At 35.7% G+C, this 13,356-nt stretch overlaps 1 protein-coding gene across 1 annotated transcript; it reads left to right on the forward strand.

Moving 5' to 3' along the window:
- Positions 1 to 21: 21 nt before the first annotated feature.
- LOC129275013 (elongation factor 1-beta-like) lies at positions 22 to 11,302 on the forward strand. Its single transcript, XM_054911780.2, has 7 exons — positions 22 to 241; positions 3,495 to 3,617; positions 4,660 to 4,804; positions 5,484 to 5,523; positions 6,960 to 7,082; positions 8,122 to 8,189; positions 10,102 to 11,302. The coding sequence occupies exons 1-7, from the start codon at positions 162 to 164 to the stop codon at positions 10,183 to 10,185; spliced, it is 663 nt and encodes a 220-aa protein (XP_054767755.2). The 5' UTR covers positions 22 to 161; the 3' UTR covers positions 10,186 to 11,302.
- The last annotated feature ends 2,054 nt before the right edge of the window (positions 11,303 to 13,356 follow it).

Here is a 13,356-nt window from a genome sequence, read left to right on the forward strand (position 1 = left end):
TTCGCTGAACCCCCCTTTTTTACATTCAATGTATGTATACTGTGTGCTGTGCGTGCCCAGTTCCAGAGTCATCCAATTATTCATCCTTTCCTGAAAAGTACACGTGTGATTCACTTGCTGCTCGTCTCAACTCCGACTTTTAACAAACTTATCTTGCAAAAATGGGTTTCGGTGATCTTAAAAGCAGCAGTGGGCTCGGTGCCCTTAATGATTTCCTATCAGATCGCAGTTACATTGAAGGGTAATTTTCTTTTTATTTCACAAGATTCAACAACATACGAGGTAGCGTCTAGCGAGGCGTGGCGTGAGCTGACTGAGTCTTAACCCAGGAAGCTCCCGCCCGCGCGGGCGGGAGCTCCCTGGGTTAACTGAGTCTGAGCTGCGTGCTGTGTCTGCCCTGCACTGCCACTGCGATGTTCAAGTTGAGATGGGTACCATAGGCATGATTGGGATATCAAATGTTAATAGTAAATTAGCATACGAAAGTAAACCACAATGGGTTTTTTATTGATAATTATACTGCTGTGTGTGATTGGTTCTGTCAGTAGACAGGTAGATAGAGGCGCTGGTCCAAAAATTGGGATTGTCTCACTCTCACTCAGTCTCAGAAAACAAGGATATCCTCATCATGTCATAACCAAGGCAAGACAAATCATGTCTTGATGAATTGAGATTGTCCTTGTTTATTGGGACAGTTTCTCTTCATTCACTTAGTGACTTTAGCCCTGCGGGACATGGACAGCAATTCTCGCTACCCCAAATAGGAACAAAAATCTCATAATGCGCGAGACGAGATTATTTTCACTCCGTCGGGTCGTCATCACCACTTCCGGTTCAGAGTCATGCTCGCGCGAGGTTCGCGATACTGAGTTTTCCACCACGCTGAAATCGATGCCAATCAGCGATATGTACAGATTATAATACTTTTTATCTAATTTGGTCAGTTTTGATTCCATTTGAATTATAAATAAAAATAAAAAATATATTTCATGTGAAAATAGTTTTTATTCATGTTTTTATTTGGTTATAAAAAATTAAACAAAAAATGAGTATCTTAAAATTTCGCATTTAGCGACCGGCCTGACATCACGATCGTATTCGACTAGACGCTTAATATATAGCCTACAGCATTCATTCCGTTCAATTTTTCGTCGACCACAAAATGGATAAAAAAAAAATCAGTTTTGGAACTTTAAAAAATCTTAACTGACAGAGGAATACCGTGCAATGGAAAGCGTCAGGCAGAATTAGTGACTTTAGCAGAAAAGGCCGTTAAACTGTATCGTGAAAGAGAGGGTTGTGATCACGAACTTTCCGAGCGAAAGCGACGTTGTGTTGTTGTGCATGACGGCACTGTTGATCTGAATGGCAAAACAGTGCATTGGACTTCCGAACAGGAAGTTTTAATACCGAAAAGCTATCCCATAATGCAATGCGCGTTACAGGGATTTTTCCCGGATCTCGGCAAAATCGCTATTTGGGGTAGCGATAATTGCGGGATTGAGAGTGCTAAAAATAGATTAAGTGACCTCAATTCCCCCAGTTCACCGTCTATGGACTATGTCTATGACTATAATCTATATTTCATGACTTTCTGTCTTCCATTTCCAATAATCTTGTTATGAAACCTGATGATATGTTTACATTACATTGACTAGTGCACTGGATTGATGTCACAAGAAATCTAACTTAGGAAAGTTCATTCACCTGTGAAGTGCCGACATCAATCGGCACTTCACAGGTGAATGAACTTTCCTACGTTAGATTTCTTGTGTGGAGAAATCTTTGAAAACTGAGACAGTCCCTGTAAACTGGGACGATCCCAATTTTCTGACCAGCACCTCTGTCATATCACCTTCATTTTGTGAAAACTCACACAATTTTCTTATTTCACATCCATTTTTGATAATAAAAATTTTGGTGTGTGATTTTTCTTTTGTTTTTATTTTATTCAAGTCATCTTTCAGGTTTTAGTTGTTTATTTCCTGTCTAAGTGGGGTGTCTGAAGCCACACTGAAAAGTGTCAGCATAAGACAGGCTGATTTAGGGGAAAATATGGCACACTTTTTTCAGGAAATTCAGGCTGCTAAAAAAATGTGATCTGAATTGATTATTAACTTTTGTTTGGCATGTATTGAAAGAAAATTCAGGGGCTTCTTTTGACAGTAAGGACAAGTTTATAGGATTATTTGAAATAAGGATTTAGAGATAAATTGCAAACCCTTATTTGTCTGTGTGTTGAGATTGTTATTTCCCCATGCATTTTCTATGGGAAAATGAAATTTCTGTTTTGCACAAATTTTTTCACTTTGTCGCAATTCTTCATTGTGATCTGGTTTCCAAATCTTTATAAAAATCATACCATCGGAAAGAGCATAAAAATTCCTACTAGACACTTTATGGACAAGTTTTTGGCATTAATAATAAATTTATAACAGCTCTCGGAAGCTAAAAATTAGGATTTGTGTGTGTCCATTTCTTAACTACACAGTAATATGGCAGGGAAATGCTGAAAATTGACCTAATTTCATTCTTCTTTTTTGCAGCCAATAATTGGATTTTTTCAAAAAATATTACATTTCTATCAGTCTGAAGGTTTTTTCTCTTCAAATTCACAAAGAAAATGTGATATTTCCTTGAAATAAGAAAAAAAAATTCTCCAGACACCCTAGTCTAAGATTAAATCAACATACATGTAGCCTATTGTAGGCCTACATAAAAAGAATGTGATTGTTTTTTATGTGTTTTTTTAGAAAACAATTATTTTATTCCGCTCTGAGCGCCTTGAGCATCTAATTAAGATCAACATGGAAAGTGCGCTATACAAATCTTGAATTACTATTAGATAGGGCAAAAAAAAATGAAACGGCATTTCTACTAAAAAGCGTTACCTTTATTATATATTCTTTATTAGCATTATATTGTCAAAGACATTGCTCAAAACTGACCATGAAATTTCCTACTAAATAGTTAGAAATAAGGCTTAAATGCGCCATAAAATGTGTCTGGAAATGCATACATACAGCATTTTGGCCCATCCCCAGGCCATAGGCTATACTTTGTGGGCTAGTGGCTGAAAATAGGCATTTTTAAGTCTTTATAGACTGTTTGAGCCTCTGTGAGGAGCCATGGAAACATGTCACATTACTTGGCTGCCAGAAAATGTTGCCACATTTAACTACATTGTTCACTCAAAATATAGAATGAAAATTTGAGGCAAGTTCACCTATTGACTTTTTGACACATGTCTACAGCACAAATCTGGTGCCACCCTAGTATTATTTTATTTTTAGAACCTACTTTGAATTAAAAGGGTTATTTTTATTGTGAGTTGCATCTAGACTCAATCAACGTACAATGTAGCTTGTGGTTACAGATTTTGTTACTACCCTCATGAAAAAAAAAACCTTTATGTATTTATAGTATACACACCCGAATGAATGAAAAGAATTTACATCAGTTTACCTTTAGTTACTTTTCTCTTCCAATTTCAGGTACACTGTATCCCAGGCTGATGTTGTCGTTTTCAAAGCACTGACTGGGGGCCCAGCAGCAGACCTCTTCAACGCACTCAGATGGTACAATCAAGTCAAGTCGTATTCTTCCACATTTACTAGGTGTGTGTAATTTATCTTTTTTTCCTTATGAATGTACAGTAAATGGGGCTAATGCATCAATGGCAGCCAAAAAAAAACAGTTATTTTCAGGGGCTCCTTTTTGCAAATTATTGCCCAATAAATCTGCTACATTGGATTTTTTTACATTGCAATGAAGAAGGATTTTCCAGGGCCCCTTATTCAAGTTTCCAGGGTCATTTTTAGCATAAATCGGAACAAAATCTTCTTCTTCACTCGTAAGTACAGGCCACTGTAATGCCGCCGCGCACAGAAAAATCAAGCCATAGAAGTCGTGTGTGGTGGATGCCAGAAGTGGCGTCACAGCACACGCGACCCACTAGTTAGAAATCCACTGCCAAACGCGGTTCTTGGTGCGAGGTTAGTATACTATTATAAATAAGGTACTAACCTCGCACTAGTGTGAGTGCCGTTTGGTGTATTTTTGTACTGTTGACTGTTGTGCAGGTTTATGTACAGTGTCTCATTAAACTTGCCCTAGCCCGCTTTTCCCTAATTAAAGGGGAAGTGAAGTTCACCCTGATAATATTTGATTTAAATTAGAGCAGAAAAATAAGAGAAAAATATTTGTGAAGATTTGATGGAAATTTGTTTGTGATAAGCATCTGATTTTGTGACATGACCAACGAGCAGCTCCATTGGCTGTGTGATATCATTTTTTTTAAAGCCATTTTCTCAATGAATTGAATTTTATTTTATTTGTGCAGGGAATATATAACTCAGGAGAAAATGGAAAAGATTTTTTTAACATAATCCAAGTTGAGTTTTGCCCAAGTCAAACAGAATTCTAATATGGTCCCATAAGATTTGACATTTGCAGGTTCGCCTGTATAATAATTAAGAAAAATGTATCTATCCATGATGATAGGGGCATTTAGGCTGATCAATAGGATATAAAAGGCCATAGCCTTGGATTAATATAATCCCTATTGATGCGTACAGGGTGTACATTATATCTTATTTTACATAAGAGACGTTGTTTTAAGATTTATTTCTTTTTTATTTTTTGGTTGTTTGAAACCAGCCTACCTGGGGTAGCCAAAGCTATCAGTGAGTACGGTCCTGCGGTCACTCCAACTGCATCCAAGAAACCCGCTGACGACGACGAAGATGGTGACGACAGCGATTTTGACGTCTTTGGGTCAGATGATGATGATGAGGAGGAAACTGTGAGTGTCATACAAACTCTTTATTTTTTAACCCACAAGTTGGCTAAAATCATTCTTTGGTTTAGGCCCTGTTTGATTTTGGGCGTGTTTTGCAAATGTCCATTGAACACGTACGTATGCATGTCTCTCATTGCCCCTGTAGTATCCTTGTAATCTCAAAGATGTTCATGGATTGTACATACATTCAGCGCATGATGGCGTGCCAGTGAAATCGATGCTAATTCTAGGATCGAGTTGAAGAGAGCTTGGGTTTGGGTAATTACGTCCCAGTTTCAGCTGGAATTATGGAAATTCAATACATGCCCGGAGAAACAAGTTATTGTGGTTTTTAAAAATGATGTGTTGAAGATCAGAGGCTAGATATAGGCAGCCTAGTAAGCACGCACCAAGGGACACCAGGCTGTATTGCAAGCGCTAGGCGCAGCGACTGTGAGATTGATCGGTCGAGTGGTGGCTCCGAGTTCCGGGCCGATTCAGGACCCGGAAATTAATTTTGCTATTAAAACCTTCCAGTCCAGGTTCAAGCCGGGTTTTCATCCCGAGCCCAAACGTTACATGACAGTTTTTTTACATGACTTTTGTATAGATTGATTTATTCAAATATAATTTATTTGTTTAAAAGCTTTAAATCCTGTTGATCAAAGAATCTATTGATTTTTGTTTTCTTTTTGTTTTACAGAAACCACCTCCAAAAAAATTAGAGCCAAAGAATGCAAAGAGTAAGTTAATGACATATGTTTTATGATATTCTGATTTATTGAACCTAGGTAGTTGTCCATATGAACAGGCATAGGGTAGTCTTTTGTCTTTGCACTATAAATCCATGACCTTGATCAAAGTTAAAATAATGGGGAGCCAAAATGTTGAAATTGCACAGGTCTGTGTTATCTGTTTCCTGTCTCTTCTTCGCTCATGTCTAAATGATGGAGAGAACTATTTCAGTTATTATTCCCAGTCAGTTATGAATGATTTGAGTGTCAAATTGGCTAACAAACTGAACTTGTACTTTTGGATATACCTGTCATGATTGGCTTTCCATAGTTAAACCACAACCTTAGGCCAGAGTTCAAATTAAACAGGGCCCCGTCTTACAAAGAGTTGCGATTGATCCAATCAACCTCATATGGACGGCCAGCAAAGTCAACATCTAAAATTCAAATTTGTTCGAAATATTTTTGAGATATCATGTATATTCATACATTCCTTGCTCTTTTGAAGATTCACTGATTCTCTTTGTTTACTGAAGGAGATTGTGTAAATTTTCTAACGAAAAAGTTATGGTATGGATGGATTTCCATACAGTTGAGATTGATTGGATCAATCGCAACTCTTTGTAAGACGAGACCCAGAACTCACTTTCTTCCAGCATCATAAGACATGCTTTTTCTATTGATACTGTCCCAACACTTGTGTGGTCATTTTAAAGAACAAGTCCACCCCAACAAAAAGTTGATTTGAATAAAAAGAGAAAAATCAAACAAGCATAACACTGAAAATTTCATCAAAATCGGATGTAAAATAAGAAAGTTATGGCATTTTAAAGTTTTGCTTAAATTCACAAAACAGTTATGTGCACATCCTGGTCGGTATGCAAATGAGGAGACTGATGACGTCATCCACTCACTATTTCTTTTGTATTTCATTGTGAGAAATATGAAATATTCTAATTTTCTCATTGTCCAGTGAAACAACGATTAATTCCTCCATGAACATGTAGAATTAGCATTGTTTAATACTATATGGTTCAGTCAAGTTGTTCCTTATTGACAAATCTGTAAAAAATGAAATATTGTATAATTCGAACAATAACAAACAAAAGAAAAAGTGAGTGAGGGACATCATTGACTGTCTCATTTGCATGTCACTGAGTTGTGCACATCACTGTTCTGTGAAAAATAAGCGAAACTTTAATATATCATAACTTTCTTATTTTACATTCAATTTTGATGAAGTTTTTAACCTTTAGTTAGTTTGATTTTTCTCTATTTATTCAAATCAATATTTTTCTGGGGTGGACTTGACCTTTAAAATCAGATTCTGTTCTAACTCATTTTAAGATTGATTGCTACAACTGGCATTTATCTTTCATTATCTTAATACCACCTTCATCATGTAGACTGTCAAATTTTACTGATACATTTCTTGATATTTACAGAACCAGTGATTGGTAAATCGAGCGTTCTCTTTGATGTGAAACCTGAAGATAGTGAAACGGACCTTGGCGATATAGAGAAGCAAGTTCGTGCCATTGAGCAAGACGGTCTACTATGGGGTGCAGGTAAATTACTTAAAAGTTGATTTATCTACAGTGTGTCTATAAGAAAAAGCTGTACACTTCTGAAATGGCTGCCAAACAAAAATAAATGTGACTCAGTCAATTGACGAGTACAAGGCATTTGACATGCACATCAATACAGCTCGCGCAGCCGTCATTGGTGTGTCGTGATTGAGTTACAATTTTTGGAATTCATATTTAATTTTAGAATACATTTAATTCTTTATCTTGTACTCTGTTGTCAAATATCAAAGATTATTACCTATACAAGGCATTTTAGCAGATAAATAAAAGTCATATTTCGCTCGCTACTTTCAATCCGAGGCCAACTAGGTAAAACATTTGCCATGTTGCCCTCTCTGGGCTTTGCCCAATAGGAATCCTGTACAAAACAGAGTGCAATATTGGCTATATTTCTGCTAATGCGCTTGTGCAGTAGGAGCCGATTTTGATCGCTAATTTCAGTATTTGAAAAATCTGGCTGGAACCAGTTTATGAACTAACGTATTGTAGATTTCTACGCGTTGAAAGAACCATATTTGCCCTCGTCTGAAGACTCGGGCCAATATGATTCTGTTGCGGGCGACATATTTGATATTCCTTCAAGGCCAGTCAATATTATGTAATTATAGCCATGTACATTTGATAATCGATGTATCAAATCAATAATCATTTGGTGAACATTTGATTAGTGTAAAAAGTAGTATTCGGTTGCCAATTGTTGGTAATCTGCTCGAATGCATCGATTGTTCAAGGTTTACTCCCAGGCCCACCTGTTTACTAAGTGTTCATATTTTTTACTTATTTCAGTAATAGAAATCACGGGTTTAATTTTTGCATTCGAGTCAGACTGTTTTAGACCATCAGTTCTATATTGACCTTCTTTCAGTACTAACATGGCCCCCATGTTTACCTCTATTGAAATTATGCAGCTTCTATTAAAATTCTCATTAAAGACTTTACATAGCCTCTGTTTTAATTCCACTTTGAAATTATTGTAACTCTTATCAAAATTTCATCTTCATTTTATTTTTGTTGACAGCCAAACGTATCCCAGTTTGCTTTGGAATTGAGAAACTTCAAATTCTGTGTACAGTTGTAGATGACAAGGTAAGTAGTTCAAAGTGTCAGTCGTTATACAAGCAAGTACAAATGTGACCAGCCACTCCAAAACCAACAATAAGTCGCCCAAATTTTGAGGTTTTTATTCATTTTGAAAAAGCACATCCTTAACTTCGAAATCATATGTTATTTGTCAAAATTGATTGAAGGACAAGTCCACCCCAACAAAAAGTTGATTTGAATAAAAAGAGAAAAATCCATCCAGCACAACACTGAAAATTTCATAAAAATTGGATGTAAAATAAGAAAGTTATGACATTTAAAGTTTTGCTTAATATCACAAAACAGTTCTATGCACATCCTGGTCGGTATGCAAATGAGGAGACTGATGACGTCATCCACTCACATTCTTTTGTATTTTGTTATATGAAATGTGAAATATTCTAATTTTCTCCTAATTGTCAAGTGAAACAACGATTAATCCATCCATGAACATGTGGAATTAGCATTGTTTGAGACTATATGGTTCAGTCAAGTTGGTCCTTATTGTCAAATCTGTAAAATAAAAAAAATGAAATATTGTATAATTCAAACAATAAAAAACAAAAGAAAAAGTGAGTGAGGGACATTGACTGTCTCATTTGCATGTCACTGAGTTGTGCATCACTGTTTTGTGAAAAATAAGCGAAACTTTAAATATCATAACTTTCTTATTTTACATCCAATTTTGATAAAATTGTTAACGTTATGCTGGTATGATTTTTCTCTATTTATTCAAATCAACATTTTTCTGGGATGGACTTGACCTTTAAACGAGAATTCCAAACCATGACTATGAACGAACTTTCATAGTATGTGGTCAATTCCACCTAACGGACATGACATATCAAAGTAACACCTGAAAATGTCTAGTATTCAAATAGTTCTAGCTGAGTTGATCAAACACATACAAGATTCACAATCCATTACAAGGCATAATAAGATCATTTTCTCTGCAACTGTTAAAGCATTGTAAAATTAGAATTCAATGGGTATGGGACAAAATTAAAGATAAGTATTATAGGCAAGAACTTCTTCAATAAGAGGGCATTTTCGCAATCACTATGCAGACATTTTCATACTGTAGATAATCTTTTGTCAAAACCCCTTCAATGATAAAACAGACTTTGTTGAAAATCGGTGAGTCAAAATAGCAGTGCCGTTCTGGACAAACAAAATATGTGACCTGCCACCCCAAAACCAACAATAAGTCGACCAAAATGAATATTGAGATTTTTATTGAGCTTGATAATTCACTTTCTAAGCTTCAAAATGAAATATAATATGTTAAAATTGACCAACAATAACCATTACAAGTGCTTGATTGAATGCAGAGGAAATTTAGCAAGAGCTTAAAAAAATAAGAAAGCAAGGTTTGAGGTTCAGGGTTCACTCAAGCATGAGACGTGCATACTGTGTAATCTCAGTGAAACTTCAAAGCAGTCTGAAAAAGTAATGTCCAAGGAACTCTTGTATCTTTTCTTTTATTGAACTTCACAACTTCATAAATTTTCACAGTATGAAGAAGAATTGCTCTTTCAGATAAGCTATTTTTAAAATTTTTGGTTTTTGGAGACTAAATTACTATTTTGGCTATTTACAGAGAAGCTTACGTGGCGACTTATTGGTGGTTTTGGGGTGGTAGGTCACATATTTGCAATTTTCATAAATTTTCAGACGGTACACTGTCCCGGTCCACCAACTTTTGACAAAAACCTCTCAGTTGTCCACTGTAACTTGCAATTTCAAAGGAAATGATGCGTTGTAGAAAGCGTTAGCATAGTGATTGCGAAAGTACGCTATTGTAGATTTTAAAGGGCGATGCCTTCAAATTGTCTGAATTCCATTTTCACAAGGTGTAATTGCCATAGTGAAGAATCGCTTTGTACTCAGTTCCGATCACATCCTCTTTCTAACGCAGGTCAGCGTCGATGATCTCCAGGAGAAAATCGAGGACTTTGAAATCGTCCAGTCTGTCGACATTGCAGCATTCAACAAGATCTAGGTTCCACGTGTATCTCCATCTCCTGCAAGCTCCATCTCGGCAAATGCACGTTGATCAACCTGCAGCATGAATTGAAACTGCCAGAAGAATAAACTCCACAGTGTTGCGTTTCTCAACAAGTTTATTATTCAATTCAATTTATTTTCAATTCCAATTAAAAGAAATTTACAGAGAAATACATGCAGGCATAACAGATTGTCAATACACAAGAAATACCTAATTAAGATATATACACATGCATACAGTACATAAAACTACACAGAAGTTTCAAGAATAGGATGGAACTGAGGAAGACTGCAAAAAACCAAAAAAACATGAAGTTGTTGTCGAGGAAGCAATGCATTGAGAGAAAGTCAAAGAATTGAATAATTACAAGAAAGGGACATGAGAAGAAATTGAAATACATATAAATACATTACATATACAAAGCAAGGTTCTTGGCCCAATAATGACCAATTTGAATTGGGGGTTTGTGGTCTGTTTTCATCATGGGGAATTTGACACGATCTGAACATAAGTCACTCATGGTAGAACAAGATTTATGACTACATGTACATGTAGCAGACCCTATGCAATACCACTGACTTGCTATCATAACAAATGCACAAATTCTATAACAAGTCTACTATCTGCCAATCAAACGGAATTATTTCAGTAGCTTTCTACTGTTGCAAATTTGTTTTCACAAAAAAGTTTTATGAAATTGGTCCCAGAAGTCTTTCATGTAATTTCTCTATCCTTCGAAATCTATCAAATTTTTATTTGAAAGTTTTATTGATTATTAAGTGATTGATTTTTCAAGTCTAAAGAGTTTCATGTTTGATTCAACAAGAATTTTGATGACCTGTTTCAGCATTTGCAGGCTGTCTAACATCAAGTGTTATTTTCTAGTGATTTTGAATCCCCAGAAAATGATTAATCATGCAAAGAGTTTAAATAATCCATTCCACTCTAGTACAAATGAGAAGAATATTTTGTCAATTTTAGATTTAAAATTCCAATTTCATTGTGATTTGATCATGTGGTAAGTCACATTGTAACAATCTACTTGGGGCATTTCCAGGATATCATTTAATGAATATGTTTAGGATTCAATAAAGCATTTGCCAAGATGGAACTCTTTTGTATTGTTGTCATTTCTTTTTTTTTGTGGGGGGGGGGGGTGTTTATTGGGCATGTGAGACTGCAGAACAAGGGGCATCTCTAACCATCAAAATGTTCTCATTTTAAATAGAAAACTAACCAAAGGGTTTCAAGATATCGCACAAAGATTGGTGCTTTGTTCTATCCAGAACATTGTTTAATCGATACACAGATTCATTGAAGGTACAATCAATCTTAAGATCGATATTGATTGTATGTCTATGGCACGTAAAAGATTCTGTCAAGAGTTACAAATAATGAGATGATCGATCATTTTACAGTTACAAGAGTATGTTGGACAGGTATGTTTGGAGATAGACCCTTGTACTTCAGGCTTGTATGGGGTGTTGCAAGAAACTTACAATCAATCGCAAGTCAATGTCGGATCCCAAAGTCAATCATTAGTCTTCGAATTGTAAATTTGCTATTGAAGACTAGTCGGCTTCTTGCATCAATTATAGATTGATTTGCTTTCATGAAAATGAATCTTATCGCTTGTAAATTTGCAATTGATTTTGTCATTCTTTCTCTTTACCATTCGTTCTCTCCATCCCTCTATGACTTTCTCTCTCTACATATTCTATATATACATTTATACTAATTTCGCTTTCTGTCGATCAGTAGATTACACAACATTTTCTCCTGCGACAAAGCCGACAATGCTCCGACATTTTTTTGTAATAGCTACATATGCATGGTTTGTTTTCAACTCGCCGTAAGGCCGCCGTAGAGCAAATGTGACCGATGTATTACCTGTCACTTTGATGTAATTTTTTCTTTCTTTTTTTCATATTAATTCAACTGGTTTGAAAGGTTTCTATCTTCTTAAAAGTCAACCTTCAAAAAAAGGAACGTGTGAAAAGCTCGATCACTTCGCTCCCTCTTTTACATTACTTCTCGTACATTAATGATAATAATAATAGGCTCTAGTAATTGGCTTTTATATAGCGAGTTATCAATCAACGACTGCTCAGAGTGCTATAGCTTCACAATTATTACCCGGTCACTGGATTCAAGCAGCCTGTTAGGCGCACACTTGCTAGACCAACCGCAGTGACGGTTGTTTCCTATCGATAGGCCTATACAGTCTCTGTGCGTATCAATAAAAACGGGACAGTTTTGAAAAGTGTTTAAAAAATTTGTTTCAAATTAAGATATCTATATTTTCATGTTAATAGATGCTCTGAAATCTTATCTTTGAAATGCAATTTTAAAAAATAAATTTTGTTCATGCTTGAGCGAACACGGGACGTTTTTGTCTGGGTTCAAAGAGAGGCTTGCGCCAGAATGGCAGAATATGAGTAATATGATGATCAGACTTCTTGCTAATCAGCAGACTTCCTCTTAACCTTTTCATTATCTGTGCCATGATTTTCTAATTATGCTGTCAAATTTTATTTACAAATTTATTTATTTACTTGAATTATTTTGTTTTTTCATTTAAACTTCTTTTACCTTTGAATTTTCCTTTATAAGTAAGAAAAGAAGACTTTTTGTCAACCCAAGCAAGAAGATTTGCATTATTAATTGGGAAAACTTGAAATTATTCAAATCCTTTTATTATGTGAAACAAATTATGTTATGGTACCTTTGAAAGACATGAATCAATTTTTCAAAGGGTTATTGATCCCTTGACCAAGTTTAATTATATGCTTGACAGGACAAACGGGAAGGGATTCATGTCTTTCAATGGCAATGGTGCATTGAGTCAATTTTGAAGGAGCTAGATATGGCAGATCAGGTAAAATGTATTAAAAAGTTGTGAGCGAGGCGAGCATGCAAATATTCCCACTTTTTTATTACAATACCATATTTTGCGATAGATTTTGACATAATCATAAAAAATATCATATTTTACTTTCTATCTTTCCTTTGATTTCCTTTCCACTTTTTTTCTCGGTCATGATTTTTTTTTTATTGAGGGGGGGGGGGGGCATCCCCAAGCCCCCGCCTATCTGTATGGCACAGTTCAAATGGCACCATAACCTTTGTAGCACACAATGAAAGGTTTTGAAAATTAAATACACG

The sequence above is a fragment of the Lytechinus pictus genome, chromosome 13, assembly GCF_037042905.1.
Source record: "Lytechinus pictus isolate F3 Inbred chromosome 13, Lp3.0, whole genome shotgun sequence".
In the NCBI taxonomy this organism is placed as follows: Eukaryota; Metazoa; Echinodermata; class Echinoidea; order Temnopleuroida; family Toxopneustidae; genus Lytechinus; species Lytechinus pictus.

Coding starts and splice junctions, on each gene's coding strand:
- LOC129275013 (XM_054911780.2), top strand. CDS start 162: ATGGGTTTCGGTGATCTTAAAAGCAGCAGTGGGCTCGGTGCCCTTAAT. Junction 242..3,494: donor GATCGCAGTTACATTGAAGG/GTAATTTTCTTT, acceptor TTCCAATTTCAG/GTACACTGTATCCCAGGCTG. Junction 3,618..4,659: donor TATTCTTCCACATTTACTAG/GTGTGTGTAATT, acceptor GTTTGAAACCAG/CCTACCTGGGGTAGCCAAAG.